The 20,959-nt window shown below is 36.2% G+C and overlaps 1 protein-coding gene across 1 annotated transcript in view; it reads right to left on the bottom strand.

Annotated features, from left to right (window-relative positions):
• REPS2 (RALBP1 associated Eps domain containing 2) overlaps nt 1–20,959 on the bottom strand; it is a 130,258-nt gene that overhangs the window by 79,664 nt on the left and 29,635 nt on the right. Inside the window, exons 7-12 of the mRNA XM_070943593.1 lie at nt 20,406–20,469; nt 19,624–19,766; nt 17,858–17,949; nt 16,981–17,052; nt 15,444–15,510; nt 8,738–8,812 (exon numbers count right to left, since the gene is read on the bottom strand). Of these exons, the coding sequence (XP_070799694.1) occupies nt 8,738–8,812; nt 15,444–15,510; nt 16,981–17,052; nt 17,858–17,949; nt 19,624–19,766; nt 20,406–20,469 (513 nt within the window). The remainder of the gene's footprint in view (nt 1–8,737; nt 8,813–15,443; nt 15,511–16,980; nt 17,053–17,857; nt 17,950–19,623; nt 19,767–20,405; nt 20,470–20,959) is intronic.

Raw genomic sequence — 20,959 nt, 5'->3', positions numbered from 1 at the left:
AAGGCACAATCAAGAGACACAGAACCTGCCCAGTTTCTGTTAGGCACTTTGCTAGTATGTTTCTCTTCCCTGGTCTCTGGCTCTCTCCTCCATTTCTTTTTGTTTCAGGAAAGCTGAGAAATTTACCAGCCACCTCTATGGCTTTGAGACAGTTGCATTGTTAAAGAGAAGACTTCTTAATTGTTGAATAACAATTAAGCATGCAAAGGGAAGGAAGAGAATCTTTGCGGTTATTCTGATTTTTCCTTTTCCTTGTTGCTGCCTGCACTTTCTTACTATTATTAGTAAACCCATTTTTCTGCCACTAGCCAGTCTGCTCAGGTTACACTGATTTGCTACTTTATTTTTGCACTAGATACCCACAGAAGAAAAATATTTGTCAAGATTGAACTGCTTTGCCTCTTTCAAACCTTAACGCTTTTCAACTTGCCAATGAATTGGGGGGAGGGAAGGGGGAAATAGAATGCTGAGAATGTGTATGTGGACCATCAGAGCTTGGCAACCATCAAGGTCACCTCTGCAGGTGCTTGAGAAAGTGATGGACTGTTCCTATAACAAAAGGATGTCTCATAACTGGACAATGTGATCACCTATATGTGGGGAGAAAGGGAAGTTATTGTTTAACTAAGCAAGCATTTGCACAAGAAAACCAGAGCTGGTTTTGATCCTTCAGTACCAAAATAGTGTATCCAATAAAGTTTTACTTTTGGGAATTCAGTAACAGTAACAGAATTAGAAGGGACCTTGGAGGTCATCTAGTCCAACCCCCTGCTCACGCAGGAGATCTGTACTAGGGATTCGAACCACCGAACTGCCGACTTTTCTGATCGACAAGCTCGGTGTCTTAGCCACTGAGCCACCTTATTTTGGGTTCACTAATCAGACAGTTGACAATATTACAGCAACAATCCCTCAATATGCAATTCATTTTTAAATAATAAATGTAATATTTGACAATGTACTGTCTTTTGGGATCAACTTCACACTTGCTATTAATCCATTTTATATGTGTGATGAAGATGGCATTTACCTACAACTAATGATGCCACAATACATTGGTATTGTGATATGATTTGATTCAACTATAACGCAATCTCCCTTCTCTCTTTCAAAAACAAAAAGCATTTAGTCACAGCCCAGCAAACATCAAGTATTTCTGGAAATCTGAATCTTCACAAAGGTTATAAAAGGGACTGCAGTGACTTCCTATCAAGATCGCATTAGCAAGAATTCCTAGTCATATACTATGCTAATATAGTATGTGATAGAGGCCTGGTGGCGCAGTGGTTAGAATGCTGCATTGCAGGCTAAGTCTGCTCACTGTAAGGAATTCGATCCTGACTAGCCAAGGTTCCATCCTTACGAGATCAGTAAAATGAGGATCCAGATTGTTGGGGGCAATATGTTGACTCTCTAAACTGTTTAGAGAGGACTGTAAAGCGCTGTAAAGCAGTATATAAATATAAGTGCTATTGCTATTACTATGCAAAGTGCCAGGAAAAATACAGATTGCCAGTTGTTGATAATGACTATGTTCAAGCTTTAAATGTCATCTGGATTTGGCAAAAAATAAAAATGTGAATTATGACAAAATTTATTTGACACAAAACAACAACCAAGGAGATATAGAACATCTGTAGAATAAACAGAAAGGAACTGAATTCAAATGGCTTGTTCTGACCCAGCCTTTGCAAGCAATGAGAAACCACTGGCCCAGGCTCCCACTCCTCGTCTGACTCTGCTGCTAGCTCTGCTGGCAGCCGACGGGCCATAACATGGCTATCAAGAAAAAGTTATTACATTGCTTGCTATATTTTGATATTTTATTGTGCATAATTGTAACTGGATATACAATCAGTCAAAATCCATTCACTGCAGGATGATGGTCCCTTTACTGGAGGTTTGTATTGTAACCTACCATGTTGGTCTAGTGGAGGCTGGTTTTATACTTCCCAATCTAGGACTGAGAAGGGTGACTGGCCCAAAGTCACCTTACATATTCACTCCTGCCCTGGCTTCTTTGGCTAAGGGAGGATCAGATCTGGATCTCTGTATTTCTAGATCACAACCTCTTGTACCACAATTTGGTACCATTTGTACTATATTGGCAGAATTTTGGGGTGTGTCAAATTTTTCAATTTTCCAAATATTAGGGGTGCTCAAAAGTTGTGACATGCCTTGGGGATTGTAAATATATTTTGGTTACTTTAATATAATGTAGATGTGCTTGGTAACCACATAAATATCATAACTTTTAAATATTTGTTTGTTTCATTTCTAGGGCATGTCAATTTTTTCAACTTTCAATTTCCAAACATTATGAGTGCTCAAACATTGTGACTTGCCTTGAGGACTGTAAAGATAGTTTGTTTACTTTAATATAATTTAGATGTGCTTGGAAATAACTGCATAAATGTCATAACTTTTTTACCTTTTTGTTTGTTTCATTTCACAGGTTCAGCTGTATTTTTCTTTTTGTTAAACGTTATTGTGTCTGAGAGTGTTAACAGTGCTGGCCTTGTTTCCTGAGAGTGCAATAAGTGATCTGTAATGGCTTCTTAAAAATGAAGAAGACTGGGAACATTCTCTCATATGAGCAACCTAATTTGGGCTGGCAGAGACTTGTTGCCATCTGAATTCCCAACACTGCGAGACATTCTGAGATAAGACCTACTGTTAAGAGAACAAAGTGTTGATGCTAGAAACTACCGAGCAGCCAGTCTTGCAAGAGACATATATCCAAAAGTGCTTGAAAAGTGAGAACGAGAAAACAGTTCTTTTGTGACCCCATTGTAAATTCGCAAGTGACAATCTTGAACAAGATCCAAGAGAGGTGGGATCAAGTTAGAGACTTCCACTGTGAAACTTGACAAACTGTTTGACATCCTCAACTGTCTAGTCAAAAGGCAAAAGCAACAAGATGATTAGAGACAAAGTCTTGTTAAATATAAGCAGAGAAGTATTCCAGATATTTCGATACTGACAAATGAAGTAATTTCATCTTATGATGAAAATGAAGGACAGACAACTGATGATGGAGATGAAGAGGAATGCGATGGAAGTTATTAAGAGGCCTTAGACCAAACATACGTGCCCTCTATTTCAAATGAAAACACAGAATGCAGTAGAAAAAGTTCAGAGAAGAGCAGCTAAGATGATCAAAGGCCTGGAGACTAAAATATATGAAAGACAGCTACAGGATTTGGGTTTGGTTAGTCTAAAGAAAAGAAGAATTAGGGGTTACATGATAGCAATATTCCAGTATTTGAAGGGCTGCCACAAAGAAGAGGGGTTGAAATTATTCTCCAAAGCACCAGAGAGCAGGACAAGAAACAATGGTTGGAAACTAATCAAAGAGAGAAGCAACCTGGATTTAAGGAGAAACTTTCTAATAGCGAGGACAATTAACCAGAAGAGTCTAGACCAGTGGTTCTCAACCTGTGGGTCGGGACCCCTTTGGGGGTCGAACGACCCTTTCACAGGGGTCGCCTAAGACCATTGGAAAACACATATTTTCAATGGTTTTAGGAATAATTTTATGGTTGGGGGTCACCACAACATGAGGAACTGTATTAAAGGGTCGCAGCATTAGGAAGGTTGAGAACCACTGGTCTAGACAGTCACTTATCTGAAATGGTATAGGTTCTCCTGCTTAAGCAGGAGGCTGGACTAGAAGACCTGCAAGGTCCCTTCCAGCTCATTCTATTTTAAAGATTAGAAATAGCAAATGAAGGAATATCTTATGCAAAGCATAAGATATGGTGTTGGTCTACATGCCACTGCTGCCATTACCACAGCTGCCTTCATAGATGCTGGCTTGATCAGTGAAGAAGACTTGTAGTCAAAAGAGCCCAGGAAAAAATTATGAAATCCCTAGATCAAGAATTTGATGAGCTCTATAAGAAGGGCGAAATAGAATGCATCTTCTTTGATGGCCATATAGATGCAACTAAAGTTATGCTGAGAGCAAACAATTTAGACCAGCAATTCCCCAGTGCCATCAAAGAAGAACATTATTCTGTGTGCAGTGAGCTGGGTGGAAGATATCTTTATCATTTCAATCTAGAGAAAGGCTCAAAAACAGGAAAACCTGCTCAAGTGATTGCAGATAATCTGGTGTATTTCATGAAGAGGAAAGGCATTGACAAAAGCTTGAATGCCATTGGAGGAGATTCTACAAATGTTAATATTGACTGTGAAGGTGGTGCTATGCACTGGATAGAGGTCAAGCATGATTGGAAATTGATCTGGTTGGTGTGTGCACTCCACACTAATGAGTTACCCATATGACACTTAATCACAAAATTAGATGGGAAGAACTTGTCTAACAACAAATGGGCAGGTAAAATTGGCAACATGCTAGACACTGCAACAGAACTTGACATTTGCGATCATATTAAAACTGCATTCTCTTCGCTGATGATGTTAAACTATTCAACACCACTGACAATGCAACTACCCTTCAAAAAGACCTTGACTATGTGTCAGATTGGTCTAACAAGTGGCAACTTTAAATCTCAACCAACAAATGCTCTGTCTTGCACATTGGCAAAAAAAATCAAAACATAAAATACAAATTAGATGGACATGACTTTGTAGATGACCCTCATTCTGTCAAGGACCTTGGAATACTCATTTCTAAAGATCTAAGTGCCAAAGCCCACTGTAACAACATTGCCAAAAAGGCATTAAGAGTTGTTAACCTAATCTTGCGTAGCTTCTTCTCTGGTAATATTGTACTACTAACTAGAGCATACAAAACATTTGCTAGACCAATTCTTGAATACAGCTCATCTGTCTGGAACCCGCACTGCATATCGGACATAAATACAATCAAGAGAGTTCAGAGATATTTTACAAGAAGAGTCCTCCATTCCTCTAACTGCAATAAAATACCTTATGCCACCAGACTTCAAATTTTGGGCTTAGACAACTTAGAACTAGGCCGACTTCAGTCTGACCTAAGTGTAGTACAAAAAATTATCTGCCACAATGTCCTACCTGTCAATGACTACTTCAGCTTTAATCGCAACAATACACAAGCAAATAATAGATACAAACTCAAGGTAAACCGCTCCAAATGCGATTGCAGAAACTATGACTTCAGTAACAGAGTGGTCAATGCCTGGAATGCACTACCTGACTTTGTGTGGTTTCTTCCCCAAACCCCCAAAACTTTCACCTTAAACTGTCTACTGTGGACCTCACCCCATTCCTAAGAGGTCTGTAAGGGGCATGCATAAGTGCACCAGTGTGCCTACCATCCCTGTCCTAATATTCCTTTTTACTCTTATTCTTTTCATGTATTCAAATTATGTTTATACTTTTACCTATTATCTTATATATGCTTGACAAATAAATAAATAAAATAAATAAATAAATAAAATTGATCCTTCATTCACCAGAGTTTCAATTGATGAGCTCATTTCATTGAGCGACTGTTGTAAAGGATCTTTCTACTGATCAAGCATATGGATATAGGATCACACAGGCAATAAGGGCAGAAGAACTTCCCACAGATCTTGCTTTTCTGGAAATTGCCCCCATAAGCCATTCACACTGGTTGACAACTGCAAATACACGTTGTTGAACATGGCTTTAAAGGCAAAACTCTCCAAAACTTAAGAATGATAGTGGAATACATCATTGGTGTGTACTACCCTTGTAAAATATTTCTGGATTGAAGGCCCATGTCATTTGTTGTTCCAGCTGCAACAAGTCAGACTGCAAAAGATGCTGTTTTACCAACCATTCAGCGCTCAGCATGGTTCATTTTCAGTGAAATGATAACCCAGACACTCTTGTATTCAAATGACATTCAAGGGGAGAGTTGGTAGCAAAAGATCATCGACTTGAGGGTGCAGACGATGACGCGCTGGGAGATTTTTCTGTATGTGCAAGAAAACACCTTTAATCAACACCAAAGCATCTACTCTGCTGGAGTTGATTGACTGGTCTGAAAATGTATATGAGCCACTTTTTATGTGCAAACTGACTACAGCGGAAATAAAGAAGTTCATTGATGAACCAATGCAAGTACCACAATGACACTGTCATGCCCAATGAATAGAGAGATGTGTGAAACAGATCACAGAGGCAGCAAGCAAAGTATATACACATTAGAAAATTTATATCAGAGACCAAGAAGCAAGTTGGTGGCTGATGTTGAAGAATGAATCAAAACAATGAAAATTGCTTAAACATTTTTGTAACTCAGGTAATTGCTTTCTGATATTAGTTTATGGTTGCATGGATTATTTTTTGCTTAGCTAGATAAGATTCATGCAGAAAAAACTTTTAATTTTTGTAGCACAAGATGTAATTTTGAGAAGATAAAGTTAACAGTATTTGTATTACAAGAGACTTTTGTCTCTTGTAATACGGTATATAATCCGACATGGATTTACCATATCAAACTAAACCTTGTGCAATTGCAAAAATAACAGCAGATTTGAATTCTTGGTGTAAAAACAAGAACTCCTCACTGAAAAAAAATTGCAAAAATTAATTTTCACCCCATTAAATGACACACAGATAAAGAGACATGACAGACTTAGAATCCTTAGAGTAAAAATAGATCGATCTTCTTCATTCTAGTACCGACAGTGATACACTTCAACATTAGGAGAAATAGCATCAAATTTATCCTTTGGAAGAATCTGCATCTAAGGTTCACCTGTGACAAATCTGAATCCGAAGACTGAAGCTAGAACATTTTACAATCCTGGAATGGAATCATAATCATAGGTTTATTTATCAAGCATATATAAGATAACAGGGACTTCTGGTTGGTTAATGATGGGGGCAGATTGCAACTGAAGTCATTAAACACACTGTTGGAAGAAGGGATTAATTTAACATGGTTACAGTATAATCAACTTCAATTGAGATGGAGAGAAGATCAAAAAATTGAATTAATGTTGCATGAAGAAGAATTGGTTAGACAGATAAAAGAGAAAGGCCCAATGCATATTAAGAGGGTTTATAATGTTTTGTTAGAAAGAGATTCAGAAAATGAATTGGTTAAAGATTGTATGAAAAAATGGGCACAAAATTTCGGAGAACCAGTTATGATGGAAACTTGGGAAAAAATATGGGTTCAGAATGTTAAATTTACACAGTTGCGGAATTTGAGGGAAAATTTTTATAAAATGTTTTATAGGTGGCATTTAGATCCTAAGAAACTGTCATGCATGTACTCTAATGTTCAACCGAAATGTTGGAGATGTGATTGCTTAGATGCTACATATTACCATATATGGTGGACATGCAAGAAGGTAAAGGCTTTTTGGATAAAAATTTGGTGGGTTATGCAAAATGTTCTGAAGAAAAAAATTCAATTTTCTCCTCAATTGTTTTTACTGGGTATAGTTGAGGGTTTTTCAGTGGGGGAAACAAAATTGATACTGTATATGGTGACAGCAGCTAGGTTACTGATTGGTCAATATTGGAAAAGGGATGATATGCCTACAATTCAAGAATGGACTTTGAAGATGGCCAGCTTTGCAGAAATGGCAAAGATATCAGCATACTTAAAAGATCGGACTCAAGAGACCTATGTATGGGGAGTGGAAGAAATGGATAGATTACGTGCAGAATAAATACCAAACTAGGAAGTACCAGATAGCCTTTAGCTAAATGTTGTGTAGAAATGTATAGTTTATAGAGGGCAAAATAGCTTATTGTCATGAAGAATTGTATAGTACTCAGGGGGGAGAATAGAGGGGTGGTAAACTTTGATATAATAAATGTGGATAGATTTTACCTTGGGGAGGTCATGGGGGGTGGGGAGGGTTTGGGGGGTTAAGGGAGGGAAGGGGAGGGGAAAAAATGGGGGAAAAATTGATGTTTGTAAAACTTTTTCAATAAAAAAAAAGCATATATAAGATAACAGGTAACAGTATAAACATAACTTGAATACATGAAAAGAGTAAGTAAAAAGGAATATTAGGACAGGGACGGTAGGCACACCGGTGTACTTATGCACGCCCCTTACAGACCTCTTAGGAATGGGGTGAGGTCCACAGTAGACAGTTTAAGGTGAAAGTTTTGGGGGTTTGGGGAAGAAACCACACAAAGTCAGGTAGTGCATTCCAGGCATTGACCACTCTGTTACTGAAGTCATAGTTTCTGCAATCGCATTTGGAGCGGTTTACCTTGAGTTTGTATCTATTATTTGCTCGTGTATTGTTGTGGTTGAAGCTGAAGTAGTCATTGACAGAAAGGACATTGTGGCAGATAATTTTATGTACTATGCTTAGGAACTGCTAGCCTATTGCCATCCAGTGAACAAGATTCCATATAAAAGCCTAACAATGAAACTCCTTGTAAAATGACAGCTCTTTGGAACTAATGGACTTTCAAAAGAAAGTAGAGGGCTTATTGAGAACAGAACTATTTACTCAGAGCAAGAGCTTGATGGGATTTGGAAACTAGACTAAAGCTGTTAGTTGAGGATCTACATCTGCTGGAACAATGTATGCTTTTCAATTCCCAATGTTTGGCAGTCTAGCTAACATAATTCAATTTTACTTGTTAAATGTTATAAACCTTTGGTTTGGATCCTGCTTGGTTTTTGGACTCTGCATTGTTGTTTAACTTTGACTGTACTAAAAAAAATTCTATATGACACTTTTTGGGGAATTTGATAAAGGGAAAACTTTTTCTTCTCATAATATTAGACATTTAGAAATTTTCCATTTGCTATATTTGTTTTTATACAAGAATCTTTCCTTACCTGTTTTGAAAGGCAAACATTGAGGTACTTTAAGTTCCTTTGGCACTGCTTGGGTAGAATCACTCACTTTCAGATCTAATTGGAAAGAAATAATGAATTATTATTTGGTATTGATTATTTGAGACTAAATTATTACTATTCATTTCCATTAGAAGTGCCCTTGGGAATATTTTGCATCAAGAGCAAATTTACAAACAAATTATTCTGCAAAGTTCATGCATAAAGCTTAGAAGTCAGACTCAAAGTATCATATATGTAAAGTGTTCAACAAACAAACAGAGCTCTGCTAGGGATTGAGCGTTCTCACCAATCAATTCCCTAACAATCTGTTGTTGAGGCTGAGAAAGTTTCCAGAACAGAATGAGCTGCAATAAAATGATGAATTCAACACCTGTCTGCTTTGTGGATCAAAGCTTGTTAGATTCCAATTCATTCTGAAGCAGAAAGATTCCTTTCACGGTGCAAACTATATCTATTCATCAATGACATAATGTAAAATAAAGTATTCAAAGCACATTAAAATAATTTACATTATACAGATGCATAATTTATTCTAACAGGAATGGAAAACTGACTGCAATAAAGATAAGCAAAACATTTTCAAAGAAAAAAACTCAAGAAAATCCAGTTGCCTTTTGGGAAAAGCACCTTGGGGTCCTTAGGGAGAATTTGAAGAAAAGGATATGTGGTTCTGAGATACACAGAAATGTAAAAACAAAATTCAAAATAACCCCGCCTAAATGTTGTTTCATAGAAGATAGGACAGAAACTTGGATAGGTTTTTGAAGTTCAGTTATTCTACATTATTATTACAATAAAGAGTATTCCTGCACTCCCTGCTGTGCCTGTTTCTTGACCTGGGCTACCTCAAAGGATGGGTACACTTACTATTAAGTGTATTATCGTTTTTTGGTCTGCTTCTGCCATAAGGTTTGTATGGCATCAGGGTAGCTTTTTCCAATAAATTATTTTAATTTTCCTCTTCAATATTGAGAAATTAAAATTTATCATCTCAAATTCTTCCTGCATTCTCAGCTTAAACAGGAGGAAAAAGAGGGTGCACAGGATGGAGAGGACATAGAGGGCACAGAAGAATGAAAAACTTGATGGATCTTCACTGGAACTAAAATCAAAGTGTTCCTTGAGAAGGAACGTCTGGTTGACGTCACAACGGCTCAGACGGGGAATTAGCGGGGCTCCTTGGAGAAAAACCCCGTCTGTTAAGCCGCCACTGGCAGGTTGATGGACCTACCCTGTCCTGTAGGGACAGGGGGATAGAGAGGGACCCCTTGGATGGCCGAGAGGAACGGGCAGGTTCCTCAGGGCCAGAGGATTGCCCTCTGCACCGGCGGCGGTGGATGCGGCAGCCATGGTGGCTGTCCTGAGATCGTGACAATCGGAACAAAGAATGTGCAGGAGGAGAAGCGGAGAGCGGAGCAGGGAGTTTGAAAGCCGGGTGAGTGGAATGCTGCCCAGGCGGGAACTGCCTGTAAAAGCTGGATTATAAATAAGTATGCCCCAGCCTTAACAGCGGCTGGGAAATATTGGGGCAAAAAAACAAATGAATGGTGGAGAAAAGACCTGTTGATAGATAGCATTAATCACAGACTTCTTGGAAATGACTTTATTACAGACTTGGTCTTATTTTTTCTTTTTTTTTTTTGTGGCTAAACGAGACTGGATTATGTTTGAGAGAGAGGAAGGAGAAGAGGAAATAAATATGCTTTTAAAAGTAAAGACAAAAGACAAATGGAAAAATGGCTGCCAGCTGAGAAGTGAAAGTGTAAATTCCAGACTGCTTGTTACTTGAAAGAGAAACTTTGTTGCTTGTTACTTAAAGTGGATTACTTTGAGAAAAAATTCAAGAGGCTTGACTTTGGACATACAATCTGTGTACTGGAGGATTTATTGAAGATCAGAAAGAAGAAACTAAATGGAATAATGAAAACTGATTTAATAAGCGTGGCAACAAGAGAAAAAGGGTGTGGCAATAAAAGACGGACATGATGATACTATATATGGAATAGCCAATTCAGAATTAACTCTATAGAACTTATAACTTTGAGGACATTAAAATGGAAAACAAATATACTCAGACAGATCGGAGAAAGAAAAAAAAATGGAATATATCATGTAACAAGATAACAAAATACCATAGTTTGAATTAAATGGATGTAATGGTGTCTGGGAGTTTGATCTCTGAGCAATCTTAGGGGATATTTTCCTTCTTCTCTTTGCTCTTTCTCTATTCTTTTTTTTTCTTTTTTCTTCTTTTTCTTTTGTTTCCTTTCCCCTCTATTTTTTCTAATTCTCTTTTCAATTTCTTTTGTTATATTTCTATTCTCTTTTTCTTTTTTATTTTTGTTTCTCCTTTTCTTTTTTATTTTAACTATTATTAATATTGTTACTATTCTCTCTCTTTTTTCACTACTATTTTTATTAAAGTTGATTTTATGAATATACAAACAATTTGACTAGAAAAAAGAGTATAAATGATTGAAAAATATGATTTTTGGATGCTTTAATATCTTTTTAAATTTGGAATTTTTAAGCTCTATTTACAGATCTAATAATTTAGAAGAAAATGTTCTTTAAGGTGCTGGATATTAAAAAGAATTATTTACAGATTTAATAATTATAGAAAATTGATTTCAAAGTGATTTAAAATGTTGATACTTATTGGAAATAAGCATGGCACAGGAGAAAGCTTAGGAGAGAATAGGAGTTAAGATATTTGTTGATGTACTTTTTTATTTTAAACCAGTTAAAGATACGGAGGAGAATGGATTTAAAAATAAATATGAGTAATATATTGTGAATTAATTTAAAGCTAAATAATTGAATAAGAGATGTAGAAACGGAGGAGAGCATAAAGCTAGACAATAATTAAAACAAAATGCTATGAAACAGCTAAATAAATGAAGTTAGGAGTGGAGGGAAGCATGATTCTAGAGAACAGTGAAAGTAAAGCTGTGATATAGTCTTACAAATAAGGTAGGAGTGGAGGAAAGCATCATACTGGAGAACAGTTAAAGCAAAACTGGGAACCAGTTAAAAATAAAAATAAGAGTTAGGAGTGGAGGAAAGCACATGCTGGAAAACAGCTAAAGTAAAGCTGTGAATCAGCCAATAGAGTTAGGAGTGGAGGAAAGCATACTTTGCTTAACACATTGTAAGCCGCCCTGAGTCTCCGGAGAAGGGCGGCATATAAATCGAACCAATAAATAAATAAATAAATAAATAAATAAATAAATAAATAAATAAATAAATAAATACATACATACATACATACATACATACATACACATACATACATACGCTGGGTAACAGTTAAAGCAAAACTGTGAACTAGCCAAAAAATAAAAAGTTAGGAGTGGAGGAAAATATACCTAGAGAGCAACTGAAATACAGTTGTGAACCAGTTAAAAATAAAGGTTGGAGCGGAGGAAAGCACCGCTGGAAAGCAACTATTTGAGTTGCGAACCAGTTTTATAATAGATTTAGGAGGAGTGAAGGAGATAACGTTGATATACAGTTAAAATTACACAGTGAACCAGCCGAAATAAGTAAGGTTAGGAGTGGAGGAAAGCATTGCTGGAAAACAACTGATTAAGATGTGAACCAGCCAAAAAATAAACCTAGGAGGAAGTGGAGGAGATAATACTGGAGAATAGTTAAGCCAAACTGTGAACCAGTTAAATAAATAGAGATAGAAGTGGCGGAAAACACTGTTGGGAAATAGCTATTTTAGTTATGAACCAGTTAAATGTTAGATTTCAAAATAAAGTATTTTGGGAGTGATAAATTTTAGATGGAAATGTCAATTGATTTAGAAACGATTAAGAGAGGAGGAAAATATTCTTTGTTAAGATTATGGGTACTAGCTGCCATCTAAGAGAGGTACAATATAGATTTGATGTAAGGGGTCTTAGAAATGAGGAATATATAAGAAATATTGATTGTTAAAATGACAAAGATTTGGAATGATGTCTATTTGGAAATAATTGTTTAGAATTTAGGGCGACATAGTAGAATGATAAATGTTTAGAATAAGATTTTTTTTCTTTTCTTTTTTTAAGATGTAAATGGATAAAATTTGGAACAAAATTGGTTGAGGAAATGTAAGTAATTGTATTTACTCTATACCGGATCAAATCCTTGCTCTAAAAAGATGTATTTTATGTTTTATGTTTAAAAAAATAAAAAACTTTTCAAAAAAAAAGTGTTCCTTGAGAAGGAGCTGGATTGTTTGTCATTCCTCCTAGAAAAAATAAATTCACGGAACAGAGGATAAGGGTAACTTTGAAAGCCAACAGTGACAATCGTAGCTGCCTAAATGTTGCACTTGTCACACAGATGATAACTACTGGCAAGTTATTTGCTAAATGCTAGCTACCATGTTTCCCTGAAAATAAGACCTGGTCTTATTTTCTTTTGGGCCCCAAAATAAGCACTCAGGCTTATTTTCAGGGAGGTCTTATTTTTTTGATGTGCAGGAGGTGGCAAGTGCGGGGGCTGATGGGAATAGGAGCGTTTCTACCACCAGTCCCACCGTCTACTTGCCTGCGGCCACAACGTAACGAATTTTTGGCGCGTAAAAATTTGACCTCCGCCCTCCCTGCTTGCTGGCCCTGCTGCTACTGGGACCCTGGAACTCAGGTCTTGTTGTGCTGGTAGAGCTGCTCATGGCAGGACACCGTGAGGCTCGTTGCGCTGGTGGAGCCACTCTAGAAAGGACACTGTGAGGCTTGTTGCGCCAGTGCATCTGCTTGCAGCAGGATATGGTGTTGTGCCATTGTGCGTGAGCAGCTCCACTGGTATGGCAAGCCTTGTGATGTCCTTCTGAGAATGGCCCCACCAGTGCAACAAGCTTTGCAGCATCTGGCTGCGAGCAGCCATAAGTGGCTGCAGAAGTCAGGCAGTGGCGCAACAGGTGGTGAGGCATGGGAGGCCTGGCTGCAGTGGGCCAAAGGTAAGCACTTCCAAGCCCCCCACCCCTGCCCTAACTTGATTTTTTACACCTACGCCTCACCCCACCTTGTACAGCCAGATGGTGGCGGGGCTTAACTAGGGCTTATTTTGGGATAGGGCTTATATTAGGCACAGGCATGAAGATCGGGCTATGACTTGTTCTCGGGGTAGGTTGCATTTTCGGGGAAACACGGTAATACTGCTTTTGATATGAAAGATATGAGCACAAATATTTTTCTACAGTTGCACTGACTTTTTCCCTCTCCCCATTCATTTGCAGGTGATTGGAAGAAGATACAGGAAATGAAAACCAACTAATAGTCAGACAACATGCTGAAAATTCTTTAATTGTCCAACACATGAACAGACTTTACTATAGTTTGAATTGGGAAACTCTGAGTGTTGTAGACCAAGCTAAGTCCAAAAATGCTAGACAATTCCTGGAAGACTGACACTCAGACAAATCAGCCGTCAACAGGCACATAGGCACATAGGGATAAACATCTACATTCCATTCAAAAGAGAAAATTAAAAAGTGAAAAGACTACATCTCCTTGCCAGCAATCAACATCCTGATAAGCAGATATTAACATCAAGATTAATATTAAAATCAAGCTGTAAACAATAGTCCAAATAAAGGAACTACCAACTCAGAGAAACAAACAGTAAACAACAGCCTAATTAAGGAACCACCAACATTGACACTTGGCAAGCCACTTGTCCTAAAAATTCCACTCCTTTCAAGCAGTATCCTAGTTGAGTAATGAAATATGTGCAAGAAAACAATCAAGCTCCAACAGTACCAAGGACCCCATGAATTACTTAAGTAATTAGAATAAAGTTTCTAGAACCATAATATGAATTGAAACCATCCTGTTAAATAACATTTACCGCCACCAAAATAGCGATGAAAACTTGCACTTCAGGGAGATCAGTACTAAAACCTAAACACAATATCTCTGATCTCTGAGGGAGATGGATGGTTAAGAAGTATAAATAAAATAAAATGTTCCGCAGGCAGCCACGATAGAGAAGGCTCTTATTTTTGATCTCACCCAATGAACCTCCTTAGGAAAGGATATCTATAACATTCCCTGACTCCCCATTCTGGTAGGTCAGGTAGATGTAACAAGGAAAAGAGAATCCTTCAAATAATCTGGTCCTAAGACGTATAGGGCTTTAAAGGTGACAGCCAGCACATTGAATTGGATCCAGAAGCAGATAGACAGCCAGCACAGCTCCTGCAGGAGAGATGACACATATGTACATCTAGGCCTGCAAAAAACAATTATCATTGTTGCATTTGAATAAATTGAAGCTTCTGAATACTTTTCAAGGACGTCCCCTTGGAAGGGTCCAGGTGATACAAAAGAAGCTATAAAGAGAAGAGTAGTCTACTTATATGAGTCTCCATTAAACTTCTGGGGTGTTTAAGCAAAATAAAGGATAAAATTGGGGATCAATAAGCCCCTAATGAACAGTGCCACCTGTTGATATAAAGCTCTTTCCATTTCTTTTTCAGATTCCTCACATGTCTTCTGAACACTGTCCTCTTCCCTTGTCCCTGTGACCTGTCAGCCAGGCTGGTTTGGATACAGGTTTAGCTCTCCTTCAGAACAGCATTAGATCCTTAACCATGAAGAAACACTAGTATGGGTGTTTTCTATCCAACAGAATTTGTATAAAACATATTTACCACTTTAAAACTGATTGAGACTACAATTTAGAATTGTACCTTGTTTATCATCAGTAACTGTATCCTGAATCAGGGCAGCTTTAACAGGTTTCTCATCAATTGAAAGCTGTTTATGGCAAAAAGGGTATCCATTTGTAAAGATTTTTAAAAAAGTAAAAGAAGGAAGACACAAATTTAAGTTGTCAGTCAGGTCATTCAAAAATGTACAGGCTGAGAGAAGCCAATAATCTGGGGAGAGATGTGGAAGAAAATACCTTTAGGGATAAATGAAAATTCCTTAATTATTTTTATAATTTTGTTTTGAAAGTAAACCAGGTTTTTCTAGGATAAGCTGGTACTTTTGTACAGCAAAAGAACCATACAATTGTATTGTGTTACACGCTGTATAATCTTATGGAAATACAGTACATGCTGTATAATCTTATGCAAGGTTTTCCAGAAGTATCCTACAGATGTCTAATATGTTTGCTGAGAATTGCAGTCTAGCATCATTCTGTTAACATTATTTTTATCACAGTCTGCAATTTGTGAATGGTGCTGCATTATAATGGCAAATTAACACCTGACAAACACATGAGTACAATCTGAATATTTTATGAGCACTATTCACAATACCTTCAAAACGCCAAACCATAACATTTTAGATAGTTAAAGTTCATCATGCCTCTTACTGGGAATACTACCATGAAGCTAATTCTTTTTGTTTGATTATAATAGAGAAGTATAATTTTATTGTGGCAATAAGAGGTACCCCACACCTATGTGAATTGCATTCACTTTCAACTGTATACAGTAAGATGCCTGCCTATCCACATGAACTGCTTAAAGTGTCCTTGCAAGAAAACATTCACAGCAAGCTTTCAATCTTTTAGTCCTCTGCAAGACTTTGAAGACCTGACTTTTCCTTCCTTCAAGCACTGGGAGAAGTCTAGAGAATCACACTTTAGAACTTTGATTTGGCACCAAGTTTTTTTGTTTTTAAAGTTTTTATAGTTTTAAAGTGATTTTATGTGTCTTTTGCTCTTTCATTGGGAGTCACCCAGAGTTGGTTGAAAGATAGGCAGCTACATAAATATTTTAAATAAATATAATAAGAGGGTGTGGGAAGGGCGGGGGAGTAGAAAAACTGATCAGGAATCAATGACCCAGTTAAACCAAATTGTTTATTTTCACCACTAACCATATCTGAAAGATAGTTTAGCTAACATGCTGAGCTAATAGGATGGGATAAATAATGAGAAGGCAATCCAGATGGGTTATCTAAAATATTTCAACATCATGCAGTAATTTATACTGTGTCTGCCTTTTTCTTTGTCTTGCCTGTGCAATGTAGTAGGTCAAGGGTACATGCACTGTAGTTCTGCTTTTGCTCAGGTCTCCTCAGCAAGCTGCCAATTCTTTGCTGGGAACCCAGTGTACACTGTAGTAGTTTGCATGCTTAATAAATTTATGTTGTATTTTTGAAGTGATTTAAGTGAGAAAGGTTTAGCTATAATATTAATGACACAAAAGGCATGCAAGTGAATTGTTACATACTGACTAGATCAATAATTTTAAAAAATAAATGGTCACTAACTGGTTGAACAGAAGTTGCCTCAAACAGAATCAGCGGCTCTGAGTTATTTGGATTTTCGCATACAGTTTCGAGCTGATTATATTAAAAAAAAATAGAGGAGAAAATTATGAATATTCATCTCTGGTGAGAAAAGTACAGGAAGGTTTGTTTCTACTTCTAAAAATTCAGGAATAAATTAAATAATATTTTGATTATTTGTAACAATGAATCAATAACTCAAACAAAGTGTGCAAAATCATTTACTGTTTTTAGCTAAAGAAGGAAAAAATCAGGTAGGAGCTGACCAAAAATGATTCTTAGGAATGCACAGCTGACTCCCTGTCTTGATACAAGGTTTCATTCTCTTCATTCTCTTGCCAAGGATTCAGTATTTCTTAAAACAAAATTCTCCCATAATTTCTTCTACTTTGGCAACCTCCATAAGGCTTTCTTTTGGCTGACTCTGCTGGACTCAAACACAGCAAATTACACTTTGATTATAGCTGTGGCATCTAATAGCTGCACTATGATTACAGCGTTCACCTTCTCAGCCTTAAACCTCAGGTAATTGAATCTAGTCTTCTTTCTCTACTTTGTGTTCTTCTTTTTAAGAGGTGCATTGATTTTAGTGCTTACACAACTTACACTGATTTTTGGAAGGGTTTGAACTGCTACCCTCCAGCCAATCCTTCACCACCTCTGCAACAATTACCTTAGTGGTGAACGAAAAAAGTTGAGAAACTAGTGCTTTATAATTGGTCACCAACCCACTTAGATAAATGCACTAAAAAGCACACAGAGAGGAAAAGAAACTGCTAAAGGAAGTTATGACATGAAGACTGTTTATACACCATTGTTATAATTTAAAGTATTTTAAAACAAGATGAGTTGTTCATACCTCAGTCCTACTAAAGTCTCGTGTTGATTGATTTACTGACAATGACTCTGAATAAGAATTCAGTACATATTCACCTTTAGGTTTAAAGGAAGCTATAAAAAAAAGATGGTTAAGCGCCTCATAATTATCATTTTCTAGAGTTATTTTCTCATTGATTTCTACTTTAGTATATTCTGTAACCTAATGATAACAATTGGCCACTCTTCTACTTCATAATACAAGACTAGAGTTTTTTATTTTGTGATTATCATTTGAATAAGGTTCAAATGATATTAAAAATATTTTTTTAAAAATTGAACGAACAAGTTATGGTAAGATGCAGCTTTTAGTTGATTTTGACATACCAAAAAAGCTAAGCAATTTACAGTAGTTAATGCTTGGAGGGGAAACTACAAAGAAATCCTAGGGCTGTAGGAGACTGATAAACTAAAATGAAAGAACTAGGGAGAAAGTAATAAAAAGATATGGATAGATAAGTTAATGCACTTTTCATTCATTCTTTGGGATGAAAATATGGGAAGTTTCTGATTATTCTCAGAATGTTGTAATTAAAAAGTATCTCTCAAAAAATAGGCAATATATTTTAAGACTATTTCATTTCCAGGCACACAAAACTGGTATAAATGGTATTAAATCTTTCCAAACTAACTTAGAAGTCCTGACTGGGTGGTTCACCACTATCTTTGTGTGATAGTGGTCTCTTTAAATATAAGAACAATACCCAAATAAGAAAAGAACCCATATAAAATATTTTCCATACCAGTATTTTAGTATCCAAAGATCACTATACTTATTTTTCATTGGGAAAGTAAGATTAATAGAAGAGCAGTAACCTCATTAGACCCATAAAAGCTACATCAGTTGCTATTATTTATTTATTTATTTATTTATTTATTTATTTATTTATTTAATTTATTTGTCAACAAGTACAAGGAAACAAGTAACAGTATAGACATAGATATAGACACATGAAAAAAAAATTGGAACAAATAAAAGTAAATAAATAAGCAAAACATAGGCATAAACACATAAAATGAGTACATATAAATGGGAACAGTAGGACAGGGATGGTAGGCACGCTGGTGCGCTTATGCACACCCCCTTAGGGACCTCTTAAAAACATGAAAGCTCCACGGTAGACAGTTTAAGGTAAAAGGTATGGGGATTAGAGGATCAGGTAGAGTGTTCCAGTCATTTACTACTCTATTGCAGAAGTCATATTTCCTACAATCAAGATTAGAGCGAATTACATTGAGTTTGAGCAGAGGATTTGAGTACTCTTCTAGTAAAATATCTCTGGATATCATGGATTTTTTTTGTTTGTTTTTCAATAATTGTGACCTTAAAGAGAAATCCAGTAATGGTTTCAATTTGTTATTCTATTGAGATGTAATGTACTATAAAGTGCATTGTAGGGTTATGGATATAAGATTAAAAATAATGTCAGCACAATATAAAATAATCATATTGGAAGGATCCAGATGAACACCGTAGGGCAAAAAGGCCCAGGTTCCAGCTTCTAGGTCATGAGTCAATAATTTTAAGGATTTCAGGACACAGACTTCATGAATATATATTAGCCAAGCTTTTTGGCTACATATAGGTTCGCTGTTAAGCGAGAATTATTACTGCGGTTACCAACAGACCAAACATTGATTACCCCCAGTTTCAGAGCATTTTTCCTATAATTATTGCATAAAAACAGACTATGGTTAAAACACGGTTTTAATTAACTGAAAACCTATACACAAACACTGAAACTTTACCTGCGTGAAGATAGTCAGGTAAGAGCGTCTCTGGCAAGCTATCTGGCAAAAGATAACCATTCTTCCGAGCAACAACAAGGTGAAAGGCAGCACAGAACTCTGCTAATGTCAATGCTCCATCACAGTCAACATCACTAAGTTCCCTACAAATCAGATAATTATTATACAACCCTATTTTTGAGAACGAAAACCTGTTCGTTACACTACATTTTACTCATACAGGTATTAACTAATGTGATTTCTAATTGTAATACAAATAATTTTATTACAAATATAAATTACAATTATACTTTATAATAAAATATATTGCAATTGCAATAAAATTACAATTAAACTACTATGATTTTTAAAAATTACTTTATGTTTATTTGTATAACTAGGCAAGTTTAGAAATGTAACATCCAAAAAAAGTTGTAATGAGTAATTCTAATATACACGAAACTATCACTGTTTAAAAGAATCAGGATACAAATTCATAAACACAACTAGAAGTGAAGCTTATGATGTTAATTTTTCGAAATTACATTTATCTGAACTTGATTAAAACTTTTATACTTTTAGGCTCCCTAATATGCTCTTTAGAACATTTTTAGATTATAGTACTATTCACATTTTGTTAGGCCACTGAAAAGCATAAAATAAATATTAATTTACTCTCTATTTTGCTTGGTTCAGTGTGAGCCATTGATGAAGACATTTTCTGTTGCATTGGTTTGCATACAGACACAGGAACCCCTCCCCCCGAGATAAAATAATATTATGATTTAGAAAATAGTACTTACCATATGTGTGAAAGCTCATGGATTGGCAGTTTAGATTTTGTAAAGAAATTCTTAGCCACAGAACCTGTTAAAAATTATGGCCAGAAAGCAGTAAAATAAATAATTCAGCAACAAATTTTCTACTGGTATTCTTCTTATATTTCTTTTAAAAAAATGAATCAGTTTACGGGTTATTTTGCTAGAACACTGTTTTTCTTATGTAACTTTAACAGTAATTACAATATTTCATCAGTATTTTATTTTTCAGAAAAAGATTTTGAGGCTTCTGAAAGACAGTATTTATCTGTTGTTATTTTTATTCAGTAAATTCAGAAATTCAGTATATTCAGAATTTCCAAACTATAGTTTAATGCTACCTGAAAATTAGTAGTGAGCAAGATATGATTATCTAGCCTTTGCTGCTGTCTCTGAGTGTATCCACACACAGAAATCTTAGATGGAAAGAACATGTGTGCGTGTAAACATATATATCTATGTATATATCCATGTTATAAGAATCCCCTAAGGTCTGAAAAAGTATTTAAAACAGTAAAATTAATAACGCAATAGAAATT

The sequence above is a fragment of the Pituophis catenifer genome, unplaced genomic scaffold (assembly GCF_029215685.1).
Source record: "Pituophis catenifer annectens isolate HBS135680 unplaced genomic scaffold, rPitCat1.0.hap2 SCAF_4, whole genome shotgun sequence".
In the NCBI taxonomy this organism is placed as follows: Eukaryota; Metazoa; Chordata; class Lepidosauria; order Squamata; family Colubridae; genus Pituophis; species Pituophis catenifer.
Note: the sequence above shows the minus strand (reverse complement) of the source record. Positions and strands in the feature narration are given on the sequence as shown.